This window comes from Mesoplodon bidens (genome assembly GCF_964165515.1).
Source record: "Mesoplodon bidens genome assembly, chromosome: 15".
NCBI lineage: Eukaryota > Metazoa > Chordata > Mammalia > Artiodactyla > Ziphiidae > Mesoplodon > Mesoplodon bidens.
In genome coordinates, this window is record NC_138171.1 from 30,397,120 (window position 1) to 30,417,864 (window position 20,745).

At 55.6% G+C, this 20,745-nt stretch overlaps 2 protein-coding genes across 10 annotated transcripts; both read right to left on the minus strand.

The window, feature by feature from the left end:
- Positions 1-49: 49 nt before the first annotated feature.
- Positions 50-14,158, minus strand: ADISSP (adipose secreted signaling protein). Of its 5 annotated transcripts, none has more exons than XM_081255377.1 (6): positions 14,002-14,131; positions 6,668-6,784; positions 5,104-5,246; positions 1,945-2,083; positions 960-1,082; positions 50-722 (listed from the first exon to the last, which is right to left on the minus strand). In XM_081255377.1, the coding sequence occupies exons 2-6, from the start codon at positions 6,684-6,686 to the stop codon at positions 622-624; spliced, it is 525 nt and encodes a 174-aa protein (XP_081111503.1). In that variant the 5' UTR covers positions 6,687-6,784; positions 14,002-14,131; the 3' UTR covers positions 50-621. The 5 variants fall into 5 exon arrangements, with proteins under 5 accessions (XP_081111503.1, XP_081111505.1, XP_081111502.1 ...); XM_081255379.1 differs by having other exon boundaries at positions 6,668-6,723; positions 14,002-14,111; XM_081255376.1 differs by having other exon boundaries at positions 6,668-6,838; positions 14,002-14,109.
- Positions 14,159-16,158: 2,000 nt separating this feature from the next.
- Positions 16,159-20,028, minus strand: SPEF1 (sperm flagellar 1; the record flags this gene model as incomplete). Of its 5 annotated transcripts, XM_081256730.1 has the most annotated exons (8): positions 19,377-20,023; positions 18,213-18,324; positions 17,706-17,862; positions 17,488-17,527; positions 17,280-17,340; positions 16,944-17,067; positions 16,741-16,844; positions 16,159-16,595 (listed from the first exon to the last, which is right to left on the minus strand). In XM_081256730.1, the coding sequence occupies exons 1-8, from the start codon at positions 19,483-19,485 to the stop codon at positions 16,274-16,276; spliced, it is 1,029 nt and encodes a 342-aa protein (XP_081112856.1). In that variant the 5' UTR covers positions 19,486-20,023. The 5 variants fall into 5 exon arrangements, with proteins under 5 accessions (XP_081112856.1, XP_081112858.1, XP_081112855.1 ...); XM_081256732.1 differs by lacking the exon at positions 18,213-18,324 and having other exon boundaries at positions 19,377-19,486; XM_081256729.1 differs by lacking the exon at positions 19,377-20,023 and having other exon boundaries at positions 18,213-19,122.
- Positions 20,029-20,745: the final 717 nt, after the last annotated feature.

Sequence of the window (20,745 nt, forward strand, 5' to 3'; positions counted from 1 at the left end):
GCTGGGCATTCTCAGGGCCCTGGAGAACAAAAATCCTGCTGGCCTCTGGTATCCACTGGAAGTTTTATTTCTTTAGGGTTTTATCCCAATCAGTTGTTTAAAAACCAAGTAACACAGACCTGGGGGGGTAGGGATTGGGAACTGCACCTCCCTCCTCCTCACCATGGACGGCAGTGGGAAAGAGGGAGGGGACAGGAGAGGTGGCTAAAGCAAGACAACAGCAGCAGTAATGGGGGCAGCTACACCACAGAGCCAGCTCCCTCCTCTCCTAGGCCCTGGCTAGAGCCCCTATGGCTTGGGGTAGGGGGGGTGGGTAGAACCCACCCCAGGCCCTCTCCATCCCTCCTCAGAGAGCCTCCTTGGGGGCTCAGCCCATTTCTTCCAGCAGGAGACTGAGGCACACAGAGAGGAGAAAGTGGGAGAGGAGGATGCTGGAGAGGCAGGGAGGTGGCACAAATGAGGTGAGAGGTGTGGGCGACGCTCCAGCTTGGAGGCCCTTGGACCCTCCACCTCCATGCCCATCCCTGGGAAGGGTGAGGAAGCTACACCATCACGCAGCATTTGGGGAGACGAGGTGGGGTTTAAGGCTGAGAGGCCACGAGGCAGGTGGGGGCGAGGGCCTCAGTCGAAGCCGTGCCAGTCACTGTGCTCTGAGTCGTATTCTAGCTCAGCACCCACGCACTTGACACCATCTAGCAGCATGGGTGTGCCGTGGTGTCGGTCTGCAAGGCAGGTGACAAGTCAGTATGTCAGGCTGGACCCTGGCCCCACCTACTCCAAGGGGACTCCTCTACCTTCCCTCCCGGCTCTGCTAGGGGATGGGGAGAAAGGTACCCACCAAGGCGGTTGGGGATGGGCCGGGACAAGGATCCCTTTTTCAGACTCAAGGAGGGTGGAAACTCCTTGCAGCCAAGTTGGTGCCTCCCTCCTCTAGCCAGACCCGGGCCTCGAGCTCTCACCCATGACGCGCGCCTGCACCATCACGCGCACGTAGGTGCCGGTGCCACCTTCGCAGGCTATCAGCATCTCCTCCTTGAGGACGCCCTCCTTGTGCGCTGAGTACTCACACTTGATGCTGTAACCTGCCCGGGCGATCAGCACCTCTGCGGCCTCCCGCCCCCACCCCCCAGCACTCACTGGCCCCCACCCACCACCAAGACCTCCAGAGGAGCAAGGATGGCCCAGGACCCTACCCCCAGGGCTGGGCGCACGGGCCTCAGGAACTTCCCATTCTTCATTGAGCTCTACATGCCTCGGCCTGCAGGCCAGAGGTCAAACTCAGGCTTCCAAGAGGTGGGATTCCCCAAAAAGGCAGGCAGGGAGAGAGGGTGATGGGGAGGGGAAAGGAGGGCAGGGCAGGGCTTGAGCAGATCTGGTGGCAAGAGGCCTGAGGGGGCTTGCTCAATGCACTTAAGGGTGAGGTCATTAGGTGGAGGTAGGGGGAAATGAAACTGAAGCTGGGGCTTCGGTACACGGTGAAACTGATACCCTAGCCTTTGGGAGAAGGGGGGGCACTGAAGCTGGCAGGGTATAGAGAAGCAGCCTCAAGCCCAAGCCCCGGTCTGGCGGGTGCTGGGAGGTAGCTGTCCAGAGTCCCTGAGGTTCCAGTAGCTTTTTCCTGAGGTACAGGCAGAGGGAGGGCTAGAGGCCCAGAGCCAGTTCCTCAGTGGCTCCCACTGTCCCATTAAGGTAACTATCAGGTGATGAGCAGACATAGGCCAACTGTGTGAGCCCGTGGACTTCTGTCCAGGGAGTGAGGCCTGGGGCATGGGACCTGCCAAGGTGCCACAGTGCAAGACCATAAGGAGGCATCATGTCCCCTGATTGCTGAGCTGCCCATCAGCCCTAGATGGGGGAAGGAAGTACCCCATGCTCTCACTCCCACTCACACCCAGGCCCTGCTGGAGGAGGGCAGGCTTCCAGCACCCCAAGCAGGGTACGCACCTTCTGGGATGGGCATGACGCTGAGGAGCTTGAGGTGCAGGCTGGGGACAGGTGCCTCTCGGACCTCCTTGCTCAGCCTGCGCACTGGGGGCAGAGTGAAGGTAATCTCATACCTGTGCAGGATCTTCAGGAAGCCAACCTGCAGCAGGAGGGGTGGAGGAAGGAGGCACCTTCACTTACAGTCTCCCCCACGGCCCACCCAGGTTGTGCCACTGATGATCCTGTGGGGCCCTACACTTGCTTCCTTGACAATCCCAGGGGAGCCTGACTCCCTCCATCACTCTAGTTGGTCCACACCCCTGGCTGGGTAGCTCCAGGCCCTTTCTCCAAGGACCCCATCCCTACAGCTTGGCCCACACACTCCTCAGCATCTGTCTCATGGGCCCTGAAGTTCCTCGTTGGTCATTTTATAGATGATGAAATGGAAGCTAGGAAATGACTGGCTGAAGGCCACAGTGTGGTCAGGGTATAGTCCTCCCTGGACCTCTTGGCTACTGCTGCCACACGTGGCACACAGCAAAGCACCAGCCACTGCCCACAGGGGAGGCTCAAAGCCTCACGACACAGGCCATCCACCTGCTCCCACCACTACCAGCATGTGGCCAGAGCCAATAGCCCAGGGACTCTGGTCCTCTAGTCATGGTGGGGCCACCAGGCAACACAGATAGCACAAGATGGAGGATGGGCTAGAATTAGAAAAACAGACACTAGACCAGCTGTGTCAGTCCAAAGCTGGCCCACAAGACTGGCACCAGCCATGGAACCTGGGCTCCGGTCCACCCTGCTGGCACATGAACATGGATTCCTGCCTGCCCACTCAAAGGCTCACTGTGTCCAACAGCCCTGATTCACAGCCCGAGCAATTTCTGTTGTTCATACACAGAGCTTGGCCATCCTTGGAAACTCCAGTCATGTGAAGGGTCACAGGCCAGGGTGGCTGTTGGGCAGGTAGGCTGACTGGAGTGCCAGTCCAGGAGGTGCAGGGCTGCATGCTGTATCCATAGCTCACATGGGCACACACTCTCCTGTTCAGTTTCAGGAAATGGATGGCCCTGTCCTTTGGGGAAGCAATTAGCCTTTCAATGAGATCAGATGATGTCACTGAATGATAAAGTTCAGTCCCTGTGGCCCCCACACTCTGCTGGTAGAGGGCACACCTCTCAAGAGGGCTTTCTGGCTGTACCTGCCAATGGTGACCCTGTGATCCAGCTGTATCACTTGCAGAATTTTCCAGGGGAAATACTCAGAGATGTGCAAAAAAAAATACTCATCACTGCCCTATTTATAACAGTACAAAACCGTAACACCAGGAATAGGGAACCAGTTAAATCAATGATGATACATATAGTGGAATACCAGGCAGTTGTAAAATCTCGTGGAAACCACCAGGAGATGGTTCACAACAGAAGCAAGCAAAACACAGTGCGTACACTGTGATACCAGTTTTTCATTTTTGGAAACAAAGCTAAAAAAGAAACTGGAATAACACACATCAAAATATTAACCGTAGTTATTTCTGGACAGTATGATTGTGGGTACTTTTAAATTTCTTTATAGTTTTCTCTATCTTCCAGATTTTCTCTAATTACATGAATGGATTTTGCAATGGGAGGCAGGGAGCTATTTTTGAAAGTTTGGGTTAATTATGTTTATTCCCTTGGGGAAGTTGTCAGCTCTTGGAGGAAGAGCAAGGGTTTTAGAGTTGGGCAAACAGGTATGACTCTGGACCCCTCCTCAGGGTGATCTCAATAAACCAGACACCACCCCGCATCCTCACTGCCATGCCCTCCAGGGCTCAACTCTGAAGCCCTGATTTATTGTCCAACCTGAGGGCCTCAGTCCCTGTTTCTCTCCAATCCATCCCCTCCAGAGACTTCCTCCTGCCCCTCCAAAGTGGATGTGGGATCCAACTGTGTGTGTCCCAGCAGCAGAGGAGCCAAGAGTGTATGAGATGTGGCCACTCAGAGAGGAGGAGAGGGGAAAAACATGGGGGTGATAAATACTACTGCAAAGAGCCTAAGTCAGCCAGAGGTTTGGCAAAGAAGAGTAAATAAAGTCACACCTTGTTATCAGCATAATTAGCCTCACACCTGAGTGACATATATACATCCTTCCATTTCCAACTCTTTGGGGTATAAATTGTCTCTACTTCAGAGAAGGGAAACTGAGGTGACCTGCCCAAGGTCAGAGCCAGAATAGCAGGCCTGGACCTGAACCCAGGCCTGTGACACCACAGCCTTGACACCTGCCTTCCAATTGCAATGGTTGGGGTGATGCCAATGATAACAACAGCTCCACTCCCATTCAAGTAACATCCTAAGTCAGTGGTCCCCAACCTTTTTGGTACCAGGGGCTGGTTTTGTGGAAGACAATTTTTCCACGGACCAGGGGGTGGGGGTGGGGGGGGTATGGTTTTGGGATGATTCAAGTGTATTACATTTTTTGTACCCTTTATTTCTATTATTATTACATTGTAATATATAATGAAATAATTATACAACTCACCATAATGCAGAATCAGTGGGAGCCCTGAGCTTGTTTTCACTTGCCACTTACTGATAGGGTTTTAATATGAGTCTGCAAGCAACTGATTTATTATGGTCTCTGTGCAGTCAAACCTCCCTGCTAATGATAATCTGTGTTTGCAGCCACTCCCCAGCACTAGCATCACTGCCTCAGCTCCACCTCAGATCATCAGGCATTAGATTCTCACAAGGAGCATGCAACCTAGATCCCTCGCATGCGCAGTTCACAGTAGGGTTCCCACTCCTATGAGAATCTAATGCCGCCGCTGATCTGACAGGAGGTGGAGCTCAGGCGGTAATGCGAGCAATGGGGAGTGGCTATAAATACAGAGGAAGCTTTGCTCACTCGCCTGCTGCTCACCTCCTGCTGTGTGGCCTGGTTCCTAACAGGCCATGGACCAGTAATGGTCCGTGGCCTGAAGGTTGGGGACCCCTGTCCTAAGTGCACTCATCTTACCATAGTCTCACACTTCCCATTTTACAGATGGGGAAACCAAAGCCCAGGGAAGGACAAAGATGTGCCTATGGAGCCAACTTAGAGGAAATGGAACAGGCTCAGGAAGCCAGGCAGGGCCAGGGAGAAGACAGAGGGAATAAGGTTGATGATGGGGGCGGGGGGGAGATGCACACATACCTTGACCAGAAAGCTGCTGTCGCTCTCTTGGGTGACCATGACCACAGAGTCATGCAGCTTCTCATCAAAGTGGACGTGGCTCTGGGAGCCTTCTGCATCATGGCCTGTCGCAAAGCGGATACTCCGGACTCTGGGCTTATTGCCTACGAAGAGAGTGGGAGAGGGCTACCGGTGCTGTTGCCTTCACCTATCCCAGTAAACTGCTCCACCGTGTCACCTCCCTGCCCTCTGCGACTGCCCTTCACATCATCCAGCAGCCACTGCTGGGCTAGGCCACATCCTACTGGACAGTGGTGATCATAAGGCTTGAGGCTCCCACCTGCCCCTACCTGCTCAGTCCTCCCACAGAAAATACTCATCCTGAGAGAGGGTTTGGGGGGGGATTCAGGGATTAGCTAATATGACCCTTCACTTAGAGAGAATGGGGCTGACAGGGAAGAGACAGTCCTCCCGACTCCAAACACCAAGCAGTGCAGGACTCAGCCCCAGTCCTCAGGATACCCTGCCCCATGCTCTCCTACACAGTGCCAAGCTCCCCATCTCTGGGACCTCCTCTTCCAGGTCTGTCAGTACCTGAGGCCCCCTGCCTGCCCCTCCTGCTGACCCAACTTGAGAGGGGAGAAGGGCAGAGACAGGAATGGGCTCTATGGGACCTGCCTGGGAGTGGGAGAAACAAACAGGGTCAAAAACCACACTCAGCCCTCCTAGGAGGGGCCGCAGCTGCCTCTAAACCTCATCACTGATCACTGGCCGGTAAGAAGGAAGAACCCAGGGGAGCCTCCAGGACCCCTCCCAGAGACGCCTTTCCCTCCTCTGCTTAACCCCTCACATGGCCCGCAGCTGTCTCCAGCTGGGTCATGTTCTCCAAGGCCAGGAAGTCAGGGAGTTAAGGCAGGCAGAGCGTGGGAACTGGGCTGAGGGCCTGCACCGGGGGAGGCTAAGGCTGAAAGAGGCCCATCTTGCCAAGAGCATGACCCCAATCCTCTCTGACCCCCACAGCCCCTAGGGCTCCCAAGAGCCCTACCCAGAGTCCTTTTGGTGGGAGGGCCTGGGCCAGCCCCTGCCTGGGTTCTTGCACACTCAGTGGAGGGCCAGGGGGCCAGCCTGGCATTTTCACATTCCCCACTGAGCCCCCCAGACTTGACCCTCATATATCCTACCAGGCCTCTCTTGCCTAAAACCTTCTATGAGCACTTCTGGACTCTGAATGAAACCCAAATTCCTTTCCACAACCTGCTGTGGCCCTACCCACCTCAGCAGCCTCAATGCTCACCCAAAGCCCCCTGTGCTCCCCAACCCCCACAGTGGAACAGGGAGGCTGGAACATGGGGCCATGAAGGCACACACCTCCAAAGACCAGCACACCATGGAGCCAGCAGGGGTCCCCGGGTTTGGCTTGGGTGTCCCCAGAACAAACACTGGTGTAATGTAATTAGTACCTCACATTCAGACAGACACACACACACACTCACAGCCAATGCAGGCCCCACATGCAGCAATGCCCCTTCCCACCAGGGCCCGCTGGAAGATGCTACAAACCCCGCCAGACCAGGCAGGCACTCACCCTTGTTGGCTGCAGCCATGGACGCCCTCCCTGCCACAGGGTGAGACACGCAGCTCCTGCCAGACACCACCGGTCAAGCTCAGCAGCTTCCCATGCTCCAGGGACACCAGCAGGAGCCTGATGCATGGGGAGTGGGGAGGGCAGGGGTCAGGGTCACCAATGGGCCTGTGGCTAGGGGAGAGCAGAGAGTTCCCTTTAGGAAGGACCCAAACCCTGGCTGCTCTCAGTAGCCCAAGTGGTACCTGCACCCCCTAGCAGAGGGGGCTTCTGCCCCCCCACTCCTCCATCCACTCCCCACATTCACCAAGAGCCCTCACCCTTGCCTGACACACTACTGACCCAGGGCCTGGCCAGCATGTACTGAGCTGCAGCTTCTGGGTGCCAAAGCACCAGCACAAGCCTCTTGTGCCCAGCCCACCTGAGGCTGATGGGAAGAGGCAACCAGCAAAGGAAGGGGACTTCACTGGCACTTTCCAGGGGTCAGTTCTGGTGCTGGTGACCCAAGGGTTGGCCCATCCCAGACACACAGGCTGTACCATGCTACATCCAGAGACCACAGTATTCACATTGCACAAGTGGGTCCAGGTCAGAGGTAACAGTATGCTTGGAGGGGGGCAAATATGGGGACTCACATAATAAAACATGTCCTCAGAGCTTTCCCTCCGAGTGATCGGTCAGGGCCATATACAGAACAGATACCCATGAAGGGGTTGCCGTCCATCGAAACCCCACCATTCAGACTCTGGCTTGATTACTATCTGGCTAGCCTCCCAGCTCAGCTCCGCAAGGGCTGCCTCAGGGCAGAGACTGTGGGAGGTGCCTCCAGGAAGTCTGTGTGAGCAGCCAGGCCTCTGAAAGACTGGGCTGAGACCATCTCGGCATCAAAAAGAATAAGTGCAACTGATGGAAACAGATGGAATTACATAAAATCAGAGCATTCACAGAGATTACAAAAAAGGGGAGAAAGCAAAACAAACAAACCCAAATCCTCATTTGTCACTACTGACAGTAGCAATGCCCTAACTCTCTACTGAAAACTGGCAATATAGAGAGCTAATTCAGCCTCTCTCTTGGCCTTTCCTATAACCAACTTGCCCTGGTGGTTAAAGGACAGCTCTTCTTTAACAAAGGAATGACCAACTGCTAAATAATGCTGCAACCCCCAAAACACAAATGCTAGGAGCAACACTAATCAGTGGGTGCTGAACCAGTAAGGCAAAGGTTGAAATGGATGCTCACATATGCGCAAGTGCCACTGACAGATGACCTAGGGTAAAGGGAACGAGTTTGCAATGGAGGGACGTGACATCAGCCAGTCTTGCATTAGTCAATCTCCTCTCGCTCAGAGTGGGACAACTGGACACACTGATGCCTCCTGATGTGAGGCAGCACCAGGTCACAGCAGTGCTAACAGGGCAGCCCCGCCCCAAATGTCTAACCTGCATCTAACAAGCCCCTAGAACTCCAACATCAGTTCACCAAAAACACAGAGGCCAGCAGAACAAATGACTCCACGAGAAAGCAAGGAGACAAACCCAGAAGGCAGGATATTCTACAGGACAACTGACCTAATTTTTTTCCAAACTGTAAGAAGGAAAATAAAGGAGGGAGATTGTTCTAGATAGGGGATGGGCCAACTACAGCCTGTGGGGGCCGCCACTGTTTTTTGTAAAGTTTTACTGGCACACAACCGTGCTCATTTGTTCACGTGTTGGCTAAAATTGCTTCTGTTTTTTCTATTTGTTTGTTTGTTTTGCCTTGCCATGCGGCTTGTGGGATCTTAGTTCCCAGAGCAGGGATTGAACCTGGGCCTGGCAGTGAAAGTGCTGGGTCCTAACCACTGGACCGCCAGGGAATTCCCTAAAACTGCTTTTGCACTAAAGCAAAACTACTTTGAGTAGTTGCTACAGAGGCCACATAGCCTGCAAAGTCTATAATATTTACTATCTGGCCCTTCACAGAAAAAGTTTGCCAACCGCTGTTCTAAATTAACACACAAAGAGACCAAGAATGGGAAAACTGACCTCGTTTTTTCCACCACGTCAGTTTCAAGAAGAAAAATAAGTGGGGTAGGGGATTTCTAACTATCTCTAAAAAAGAGACATTTAGGGGATAATTGGGAAATGTGAATGAGTGGGACTGGATCTTAGATGACATTAAGAAATAAGAGCTGATCAGTTAGGTGCGATAATGGAATTGGATTACGTAGAGAAGTATGTCCATATTTGTCAGAGATACACACTAAAGTAGAGATAAGTGAACGACGTTGGCTAGTCCAGGGAATGAAGAGACTAGCCAACTCGGGGTGGCCTCAGAGTTGGGCCTGTGGAGGGCATAACCTCGAGGCCCCCCAGGTGCCGAGCTGCCCTGAGAGCAGGCTTCACCTCCCTCCCCACTTCCCAATGCAAGAGAAGTCCACCTAGGCCCAAGCCTGGCCTCAAGGGCAGGGCAAACAGCCTGGGTACCAGGAGCCCACATACGAGGCCTCAGAAGGTACAGGGAAAGGCAAGGCTTGGGTCTCAGGAGTGCAGAAGCGGCCAGGGCAGAAACACCCCAGGTGAGTACTCTGAGGCCACTCCCAGAAGGGCAGCCCCTGAGCCCTGGAATGCCTAGCTGTCCCAGAGAGCCTGGCCCCTGGAGAGAGGCCTGCCCTACCCTACCCACTCCAGCCACCCCCTGAAGCTGTGGACACAGAGCATGTGAAACATGGCCAAGAGCAAGGGGCCAAGAGCAAGGGGACCCTCCTCCTACCTTGGGCAGAGGCTGCTCCAGCCACACCTCTGCAGCCAGGGGAAATGACAATAGGCCCCCATGTCCCAGGACATTTCCTGGGAGGCCTGGATGAAACTCTTAAACAGTGGCTGGTAAGCAAAGGCTCCTGGGGCTCTTCATAAAACTCTCTTCACTTCATAAAACCCCAGTACACACAGGGTCCAGTCCCTGTCTTCCTCCCCAGTTCATTGCCTGTTGCCTGCCCGCCTGCCTGCTTTAACCCAGGCCATCCCCTCTGCCTGGAACAATCCTGCCCCCCATCCACACCCCAGCCTGGGTCTCAGCTCCAGAGGATGTTTTTCAAGGTAGCACAACCCCATCCCACCACCGTCCATCCCAGGATAGGCCTGAAAATCTTCAAAAAGGATCCCCTTTCTCACTTCTGGGATCATTTGATATCTATGTCCCCCACCTTACAAGGGCAGTGACTGTGTTTTTGCCAAACGCTGTGTTCCCAGCACCCAGCCCAGCACCTGGCAGGGAGCAGCTGTATTCAGTTTATATTTGTTAAATGAATGAATGACCAAACTAAGTGGAGCCCAAGCATGGGCCTCAGCTGGGCCCTCTAGGCATTGTGGCACCAGGGCCCAGAGGCTCTCAGAAGAGGAACGCCCCACCTCATTCTTTAAGCCAACCCCTGCCCTGGAGGGCACTCCCTTCCCCCCATCTCAGAGTGGGGCCCCCTGATGGGCATCTTCTAGCCTGGCCACAATCAGCTGTTACCTGCCCCCCTCAACCTTGAAATGGAAGGTTCACTGAGGGCAGGACCTGCGTCTCTTGCACTGCCCAGAGCTCAGGACAGAGCAAGCACTCAGGCACTGCCTTGTAACCCTTGGGCAATGAGAACGCAGAGCAAGGAGGCCAGTGACTTCAGGGGCCCAGAGAAGGCTGGAAAAAGCTCCTTTCCCAGCAGAAAGCCTCTCTGGTTGCTGTCCCCTGTGAGCCAGACTCTCGTCCACGGACAATTCTTCATCAGAATCGGGAGGAGATGGCATCGGGCCTCCTCTTGTGGCAGCTGTGTCCATAGGGAACCACTAGGCCCCCTTGAAACCCCAGGCCTCCTCCTGTGCCAGCCAAGTCTTGACCATGGCCCAAGTGGCACAGCCCCCAAGAGGCAGCAGGGACATGGTCAAGACCATGATTTAAATTCAGGCTGCATGGCAAAGTCACTCCGTGTCTCTGTGCCTCAGTTTCCTCATCTGCAACACAGAAATAATCAGTGGCCTCTTCCTTAGTGGGTTTGGTGCAGCTGGTGCCTGAAGCTCTGTGACAATGCTCCCCACTCCACCCCCACCTTTGCAGAACAAATCCCCCAAAGGGGGCTTCCCTGGTGGCTCAGTGGTTGAGAGTCCACCTGCCGATGCAGGGGACGTGGGTTCGTGCCCCGGTCCGGGAAGATCCCACATGCCGCGGAGCGGCTGGGCCCGTGAGCCATGGCCGCTGAGCCTGCGCGTCTGTAGCCTGTACTCCGCAACAGGAGAGGCCACAACAGTGAGAGGCCCGTGTACCGCAAAAAAAAAAAAAAAAAAAAAATCCCTCAAAGGACTGGTTTCTGAAGCAACAGCAATTTCAGCATCAAAGAGGCACTTCAGGCCAATCCTGGAACAGTCAGGAATGGCCCTCAGGGTGGGCCACAGGGACTTCAGTCTTCTCAGAAAACAGCTCAAGGGACTTCCATGGTGGAGCAATGGTTAAGAGTCTACCTTTCAACGCAGGGGACACGGGTTCAAGCCCTGGTCCGGGAAGATCCCACATGCCGTGGAGCAACTAAGCCCCTGCACCACAACTACTGAGCCTCCGCTCTAGAGCCCGCGAGCCACAACTCCCGAAGCCCGTGCGCCTAAAGCCCGGGTTCCGCAACAAGAGAAGCCACCACGCTGAGAAGCCTGTGCACCTCAAGAGTAGCCCCCACTTGCCGCAACTAGAGAAAGCTCGCGTGCAGCAACGAAGACCCAGCGCAGCCAAAAATAAATTATCTATAAAAAAAAAAGAAAAACAGCTCAAGGGCTGAGGGGCCTCCCTCTCCCTTCCTTCATCCTGCCTTCCCCTCCCCACCAGGTCTCCAGGGATTGCCAGAGAGCAGACTGCTGGGAGCCCACTATGCCCTACAACCAGAAGGACTCATAAAGAAGATGTGAAGAATATACATCCCACTTAAGCAAAAAAAAAGACACCCCCACCTTTAGATGGGCTGTCAACAGGTCAGGGGTGGTACCACAGAGAGTTACAGGATGGGGAGGGCTGGGAAGCTGGAACAAGGGCCTTCGGGGACTCCTTCAGCTCTCAGTTAATCTCAGAGAAATTGGCGGAAACTTTTCTCTGGGAAGCAGAGCTCCCAGCTCAGATCCCTCTCAGTTTTAGAGAGAAAGGCTGCTTCGAGGTTATCCTACCCAGGGCAGGGCTCAGCCAGGCCCAGTGGCACCTCTGGCACAAGGAGCAGAACAGGGAAATGGCAGCTGGGCAAATGGACAGATGGACAGTTACACAGGAACCCAGAGTTCTCAGCCCCTTAGATTCCTGCCCTGCACACAGAGTACTAGCTGCTACTCCAGGCTGTGCCACACTGGGGCCCAAGGCTGAAGGGAGGGTCAAAGACAGTCTTCTGTCCACGGCAAAGTGGAGCTCCAGAACCTGCCACCCTCTTGCCCTCTACCTCACAGCTGCATCCCCACAGCACGTCTCTGCAGTCCCCAAACCCCAGGCATCGTAGGACCAGCACCAGCTTGTCCTCTGCTTTGTGGCTAGGAGCATGCTTTCTTGGGGCCTCGTTTCTCATTCATTCCTAATCCCCATTCTCAACGTGTTCAAGGGCTTTGAGCCAGGGACTCTACAATCTTCCACCCTCCCCACCCCAGCCTAGGACTCAGTCCTGGCTTAAGCGCTCAGTCCCGCAGAAGCCTCTCATCAAAGCTCAAGCATGTAAAAAGAGCACCCACTGAGGTCACACTAACCTGCTGACTCCAGGACCTGACATAGGACTGGGCCCACAAACCTAGAACAAGGCCTGGAAAGGCAAGGCTGGAGGTCAGGAGTGGTTGTGACAGTTTTACATCAACTCAGACTGGATATGACTCCATTTTCTCCTCCCTCCAGCAGGCCAAAGTTGCAAGGATGAGTATAGGTGTTCTCTCTCTTAAAAACGGGTGGAGGGCTTCCCTAGTGGCCCAGTGGTTCAGAATCCGCCTGCAGGGACACAGGTTTGAGCCCTGGTCGGGGAAGATCCCACATGCCGCAGAGCAATTAAGCCCGTGCGCCACAACTACTGAGCCTGCGCTCTAGAGCCGGTGAGCCACAACTACTGAGCCCGCATGCCACAACTACTGAAGCCCACATGCCTAGAGCCGGTGCTCCGCAACAAGAGAAGCCATGGCAATGAGAAGCCCGCACACTGCAACGACAGAGTAGCCCCCACTCACCGCAACTAGAGAAAGCCCGTGCACAGCAACGAAGACCCAAGGCAGCCATAAACAAACAAACAAACAAACAAATAAATAAATTTTAAAAAAAGAATGGGTGGAGCAGGGGTGAACTGAGGAAGGGACCTCCACCATCTCACACCCTCCTTTCTCCCCAAGAAGTGCTGCCCTCCTCTCCCCAGCATCTCCTCCCCACAACCTCTCAGGCCCCCAGCTACAGGCTGCTCAGACCCCTCTAGCCTCCAGACTGCCTGCCCCATCCAGGCCCCAATTAGTAGAGGCCAGGCCAGGTCCAGCGGGTGACAGCTGCCTCTGGCCTTCTTCAGCTCCCTGAGCAGAGAAACGCCCTACCCACACTTGCCAAGGCCAAGGTTCAAGAGGAAAGGCAACCCAAGCCCACCCTTCTCAGTCCACCAGGGTTCCTGCTCACTAACAGGAACACTGGTCCAGAACCTAAACGAACCTTTCCTGCTCTGTGACAAAGGGGAGGTGGTGGCCAAGCTCCCAGAGATATCAGGGGCCTGGGTATAGGAATCTGTACCCTCTCCCGCCTCCATCCCCGTGGGTGTGGCGCCCCCATCCCCACCCCATCCTCATCTTCTAAGGGGACAGCGGAGTCTGGACGCCCCCCCCATCACACTCCTCCCGGGCTGCGAGGCGTCGGCTCTGTCCCTCATAATCCTGTGCCGTCTCCACCCTCATCTCTGCTGACGCTGTAGTCTCGGGAGCCCGTACTCCCCGACATCACAGCCCTCCTCCTTGAAGGTGCCGAGCCACGAGAGGTTCAGAGGCTACTCGTCCAAGGTCACACATTGAGGCGATGACAATGGAGGGCGGGGCGCGGAGTTGCTGACGGCGCTGACCCCATTAGGCACCTGCCCTCACAGTGTCACACGTGCCCCCGACAGAGCCCCGCGGAAAGCACTCCAGCTCTACCACCTAAAGGTCACCTGCGGCCCTGGGGCCTGACATCTCCCCAGCTCAGATGCCAGGGAGCCCTCCCCGTCCCGGGCCCGACAGCGGAACCCTCCAGCCCCAGCCGGATGGGGTCGCAGGCACCGACTACCCAGAACAGCGGCTCCGCTGGAAGGGGATCTCCGCGAGCGGGGCGGAACCGGGAGGTGGCGGAAGGAAGAGCAGTCTCACCGTACGGGGAGCACCCCGAAGCCAGGACGGGCAGGGACGACCGCGGCAGCGGCGGCGGCAGCTGCGGCGGTGGCGGCAGCGGCAGCCGTGGCGGTGGCGGCAGCAGCGCGATCTCAGCGCAGAACCGGAGACAGCCCCGCGCCGCTACCGCTTGCCTCAAGGGCACACCCCCGCCTCCGCCCATTGGTCGACCGAAGGGGTGGGGCGAGGGCACTTCGGACCAATAAGCGGGCCCCAAAGAACCGCCAACGGGCGTTGCGCCTCTGCGTCACCTGCAGGAGCCCCTGCGGCTGCGCCGTGCGAGCCCACGCTCCGGGGCCCGGCAAGTTCTCGCGATGAAGTCAGCCAGGGCAGGTTCTCTGTGGCCAGGCGGCAGGATACCGCAGAAGCGAGAGAAGATAGAAGCGCCTTTAATAGGCCCTACGCGTGTCCACGTTCAGCTTGGGGGTTTGCACCTCCTGTCTCCGCCCAACTTGGAAGGGGCGTCCCCTGGGCTCTGTCCCCTTGAGCGGCCGTAAGGTGGGGCTCAGAGCTAGGTGGGGCACCTGAAAGTCGCCTTCCTTCCGAGGCTTCCAAGCCCGCATTGGCAGTCGATACGGGCATCGCTAGGTCCTGTCCGGGAGCGGAGGAACCCTCCATTCTTCCCGCTTTGCGATCCCCGGGTTTCGGCATCTTCCCCTTCCGTCCCATCCCCCTGCCTCGGAGGAAGCGCTCCCGTGAGGAACTGAGACGCGTCCTGGGTGCCCTGCCGGCCCGGATAAGAATCAGAACAAAGAAGGCCCGCGGGGTGGGGGTTGGGAGAACCTGTGCAGGAGCCGCCGGGGACCGCAGCCTCTGCTATCGATCTCCACGGAGGCGGTCGCAATGGCAGGGGGATGTGCCTAGTTCAGCGCCCCGGGGTGGGATGTGGGCGCCTGCACAGAGTCTGGGAGCAGAAACGTAGCCCTCGGATCTTTAAGGGTTCTAGCCGCTGCTGCGCCTGCAGGTCCTTGAACAACACCCCCTCCCGATTTCGCTGGCTGGAACAGGGTCCCTAAAGTACCCGCGGGGAACGGTCCCTTCTTCCAACGTAACTAGGAGAGAGATGGTATGGGCGGCTTAAGGCCAGCTTCCTTTCAGAAAGAGCGGGGTCACTGACTTTGGGGAGCCCCCAAGGCTCCTACCCTCTGCTGGATCCCTGTGGCCCCTAACCTATCTTCTGGTCTCTGGTGAACACACTGTCGGCAAATTAATCTTCATGAGCTGTTGTTACCATTGAATCCTCCCCTGCTTCAAAGCGCTCTGTGCTCTGGGACTGTCTCCAGAAGAGCCTCAAACTTTTTAGCATCATTTTGGGTGATGCGTGCACACTCTGACGTTTGAGATGCTGTCCTCCAGCATGGTCATTGGGAGATTTCTACATTCTGGTCCCAGCCCATCCACTCTTGCCAGATGCTTTCTTATTACCCAACCCACCATTCCATGTGCCCCCGTATGCCTCCCCCACAGTTGTATTCACATGTCTATTCTATTCCTCAAGCTCTAAAAGTGGCAGACAGTGCACCCAGAGTAAGCTGTAGATGTATTTCGTTTAGTCCACATGGGGCTTTAAAAAATTCTTATTCTTCCTCTTCCTTCTCCTCTGCTTCTTCTTGTTCCTCTTTTGAAATATCAGATTTAACAACATGGACTCAATTCCAGCCTGGCACCAAAGGCTGATGGCACCAAAGGCCATGGTATCTTGGTCAGGGTTGGGAGGCAAGCTTGGCCTTGGTCCACAGAACTTGGGGTCAGTCTGTGGGCAGGGTTGGGAGTCATATAGAGGACAGGTTTAGGGGTGAGTCCATAGGCAGGGTTGAGGGTGACTATGTGGCTACATTTGGTGAGAATCTGAAGCCTGGGTTTGTGGTTGGGTTTGGACAGGGTTGGAGAACACTGTGAGGATAGGTTTGGGGGTCAGTGTAAGGCCAGAGTTAGAAGTCAGGCTGTCCTAATGCACAAGACCTAACCCCTGGTGGTATCATCAATCTACCAAGCAGTGGCCACTTCAGGGCCCAGCTACCCACGAGTTGAGACCCACTCTGGGCCCACAAGCCTCTTTCACTTAAGGGGTGGGGCGTAGCACAAGGGGGACAGGAAATCACTGCCCTCAGAGAACAGAAGGCGGGCACAGGAAGGAGAGCATACCTTTAATGGGGGCAACCCAGACATTCTTAACATACCCCGTGTGAGGGGAGGGCAATTGGAAACAGGCACAGCCCATGTCTTCCCCACTCCTGGCTGAGCTCACTCCTCACCCCTTTCTCTTCAGCTGTTGCACTTTCCAGCCTCCAGTTGGGTCCCAGGTGAGTGCCAAGGAGGGGCAAGGAAGCCCCTCAGCTGTCTGGGACAGCTTCCCCTTTGGCCCAGGGTACAGAGGACTAGGCTGGATGGAGACGCTGCTGTCATCAGAGCTGGGTGGGGACCGGGTTCTAGGGGTGTGGACCGAGCTGGGGGACCAACGTCCAAGGCCCAGCACAGGGAGCATAGAGCCCCCTCTGGTGTCAGGCACTGCTTTGGGGTGCATGCCAGGTCTCTGCATGTGGCTTCTAGGTTCCGGAAAGCAGTCCATTCTCCTGACCCGAATGGAGTGGAAGGAAGTGGCTCAGTCACGGGGCTCAGCTTGGAGGGTTCCTGTCCCACCGCCCCCCATGCTCACTCACACCCCAAGAGAGGGGAGGCACTCTTGTCCCAGGAGGCTCATTAGAGCATCTGGCTCACCGCTGCTTATGCTCCGCCTGCTGGAGCCGCCGGGAGAGGTCTTCGATGCGCACGTTCTTGAGCTGGAGCAGGTGCTCCAAGCGTCTCACCTTCATCTGCAGGACCTGGGAGGAGCCCCACAGAGGTCAAGCCCTGCGGCCTGCTGCCCCCGCCCCTGTGTTTCCAGGCCCTAATCCCCCAGCGCCTTCCCAGTGCGCCCTCACCTGCACAGTCTCCTGCGAGGCCAACAGCTCCTGCTCCTTTTCAGCAATCTGGAGGATGAGGCTTCGGTCGACCTGCCGCGCCTGGCTATACCCCAGAGGCCGGGGCACAGGCAGCCGGCCCACCCTGGGGTGAGAAGCAGCTTAGCCCAGGCTTGGATCTTGGGCCCCACCCTCACCCTTCCAGTGTCCCTCGACCAGGCCTTCTCTCCCCGCCACTCTCCCCCACCCGTCCCTGACTTCCTACCTTTCCAGGTGCAACCCTCACCCTCACCTCCTAGCCATGTGCATAGGGAGATTACCAGGCTTGGTGAGGTCAGGAGCTCCCAGTTTCCTTACCTGAGCTGTCCCCCTCCCTGGGGGTCTGGAGCACCTTTCCCTCGGGCCTTCTGGGACAAACCTGAGACAAGGCAAGTGTAGGAGTAATCCTGATGGAGCCCTGTTTTCCTGTCTTCCACCTCCCCACACCCCCACCCCTTCCCCCACAGGAAGGAAGGACAGGAGGAAAGCTCCTCCTGGGAGGGAAGAAAAGTAAAGGCTACTTTACCCACATCCATGTAGTCAGTGCCATCCTGGGGAGCCAGCTCCTGAAAGAACCCCCGGGGTCTGCTGTGAGCTCAGGCTGCCCACCCCCGAAGAGCACCGCCCCCCCGCCAGGCTCCCTTTAGCCAGGCACCCTTCTCCCACACTTATTGCTGAGGCAGAGCGTTCTGCTGCCTGGGAAACTCCCCCAGAGCAGTGCAAGAAACTGGAATGGGGTGGCACCTGTAAGGAGCTGGTGCCCTGCTTCCTGCGCCTCTGCTGTTCCTCCAGGCACTGCCTCAGTGGAATGAGCACCAGCTCCACCACACCTGGGGCACACTGTGCGATCTTGCGCATCACGTCATCTGGTACAGAGAAGCTCAATTTGTTCAGCACCTTCCTGGGGGGCAGACACAGGGATGGTGGACTGGCTCCTGGCGGGGATGAAGTGAAGGGCTGGGGGATGGAAAGGGGTGCAGCAGTTGCAGCCCTTCAGTGCACAGCCCTGGGGGAATGGAAGGGCACCCAACCTGAGCCCAGTGTTTATATGTCTCGAGGGTCCTTGTCACCTCCCCAAAAGAAGAGTCCCTTGATTTTGTTACCAGACAGATTCTGTCTGCATTGTCCCTTCCCAGCCAGCCACCAGCCTGGACTGTGGAGACCACAGGAGGTGGAGGGGCTGGGCAGCCCTTCCTGGGATCCCAGTGCAGGGGCTGGAGATCCCACTAGTGTGCCCAGGTATTCTGCTACCTGTTCAGGTGACCCCAGTTGCTCAGCTTCTGCTGGAGAGAGTTAGCAGGAACATAATTGTGCATCTCCACCATCTTGGGGAAGTAAAACTTGATGACCTCTGCGACCAGGACTGAGGGAGAGGGAGTGCGAGCAGACATGGAAGTTGTAGAGATGGGTAAGGAAGAAGGGGGAGGGAGAAGGAATGGGTGGGATGGGAGAATCAGGGTTTGCAGAGTGGTGGGGCCAAGTGGAGAGGTGAAGATGTGGAAAGGGGTAAGGATGATATGGAGGTGAGGTAAGAAAGCAAGATCAGTCATCAGCCAGAGACAAAAATTCCAGCACACCCCAAAGGAGCTGCATTCCTATGCCATTAACTCGGGGCATATAAAAACTAAGGTCTCTGGTCCTCTATGAGTCTCAAAGAGAACACTTCAGGAGGCTGGGGCCTCACCCTAGGAATTGACATAAATACACACACACACACACACAAAATGACACAGAGATGCAGAAACATACACAGACACATAGTTCTATCACTGGAGTTCTAAGAGACAGTCACCAACACGCACACACAGAAGCACGAAGTGTCACATATGCACCAATATACACACAGAGTGATGCATACTTCTATTATTAAAATCCCAGGAGACAGTCTTGGACACACACCTACACAATCACAAAGAAACATATGCACACAACATCCCCACTCATACATACAGGACAGAACATGTCAACACACATATGACCAAACATGCTCAGACTCCCACAAGACAGATATATAGAATACAGGAATAGGCATGCACACACACAGAGATGTACAAATACATATACAGAACGCATCTTAGTCATTAAAGTCCCAGGAGGGAGTCACAGACTCAGACACACACACACACCACATGCATAAAGGATAGAACATGTATACATAATATGGACACACACATGCCCACATACCCAAGGTGCACACTTCTACAATTGAAGTCCTAGGAGATAGACACCCCTCCCACCAACTCACCCCCACCTCCGCCGCCACAAGCACAAGAGACATGTATGCACACACACCCTGTACACACGTACATACAGGACAGACACACAAGGACATATAGAACACACCCAGGCGCGCACGCGGACACACACACACACACACACACATACACACACACGCGCACACGCTGGAGCGCACACCTCCGTCACTGAAGTCCCGGGAGAGATTTCGCTTGGGCCGGGACAGAGGGATGCTGTCTACCCACAGGTACAGTTGGTGCAGCGCTTCCTCGTCCACGCTGCCCGCCATTGGAGCCCTCAGAAAGGTCAGGCCGTTCCAGCTGTGCAGAGTCCAGGCCCAACCTCACGACCCCTCAAGAGCTTCCTCTATCGCCACTGCCGCCGCCCAGATCCTCCTCTGCCTCTCTAACCCAGACTCACTTCCCAGCTGGGAGCGGCCATATTGTTTTCTGAAACCATGGCAACCATTCTCGAGTCGCCCGGGGAGCAAGGGCTTCTGGGAGTTGTAGTTTCCCCCCTCCCGCTACCTCCTTTCAGGCCCCAGCTTTGAAAAGGCGGTTTGTCTTGTCCACCTCCCAAGAAGAAATCACCTCTGCCAACTGCTCACCAGACATTGGCCCACTCTGGGAACTGCCAAACCAACCAGTCCTCCAGAACCCCTGCATCAGTATCCTCAGGACAAGGAAACTCCTCCAGGGTCCTTTAGCAATCAGTCCCAAGTGAAGGCAGCATCCCAGTGTTTGTCAGCTTTATCTGGTGGTCCATTGTTAATCACCAGCTGCTTCACATCTGGACCGTGTGGTAGGCTGGGTGACAGTGCCTCCTTGCTAGGTCCCTCCTCAAAGCTCTGTGCTCATAGGGCAATCCCCACACCACTGCCCCCCACCCCCCAAGTAGTGTCCCAGTGAGGCATTTTATATGTAACCCAGACTCCCAGGGAGAGCACCAGAGCTCAAGGCCAGTGTCTTGGGCAGGTCATTTATAGTCCTTAACCCTATTTCCTCCTCCGTGAAATGGGGATGGTTCTCATCTACCATCCCTAAGGAGTAATAGGGAGAATGGGAAGGATATTTACAGAAGACCTGTATTTGGGGACTGAGGGAACAGGAGTTAGTTATAGGTACAGGAGCTTCAAGAGCTCCTGTACACACTTCCACATCCCTCATCTCCAAGAGCTATTCTTCCATGGGTTAGAAACTGAGTCAGGGGCTTCCCTGGTGGCACAGTGGTTGAGAATCTGCCTGCCGATGCAGGGGACACGGGTTCAAGCCCTGGTCTGGGAAGATCCCACATGCCGCGGAGCAACTAGGCCCGTGAACCACAACTACTGAGGCTGCACGTCTGGAGCTTGTGCTCCGCAACGAGAGGCCGCGACAGTGAGAGGCCCGCGCACCACGATGAAGAGTGGCCCCACTCTCTGCAACTAGAGAAAGCCCTCGCACAGAAACGAAGACCCAACACAGCCAAAAGTAAATAAAAAGCTTAAAAAAAAAAAAAAAGAAACTGAGTCAGTAAGCAGTTCCTTTAGGAATATGGTTAGGGTTAGGAA

What these genes read in the sequence shown, in the direction of transcription:
- ADISSP (XM_081255377.1), bottom strand. An exon ending in ACAGCAGCTTTCTGGTCAAG is followed by an intron (nt 2,084 to 5,103) that starts GTATGTGTGCAT and finishes CTCCTGCTGCAG; the next exon opens with GTTGGCTTCCTGAAGATCCT. An exon ending in CGTCATGCCCATCCCAGAAG is followed by an intron (nt 1,083 to 1,944) that starts GTGCGTACCCTG and finishes TCGCCCGGGCAG; the next exon opens with GTTACAGCATCAAGTGTGAG.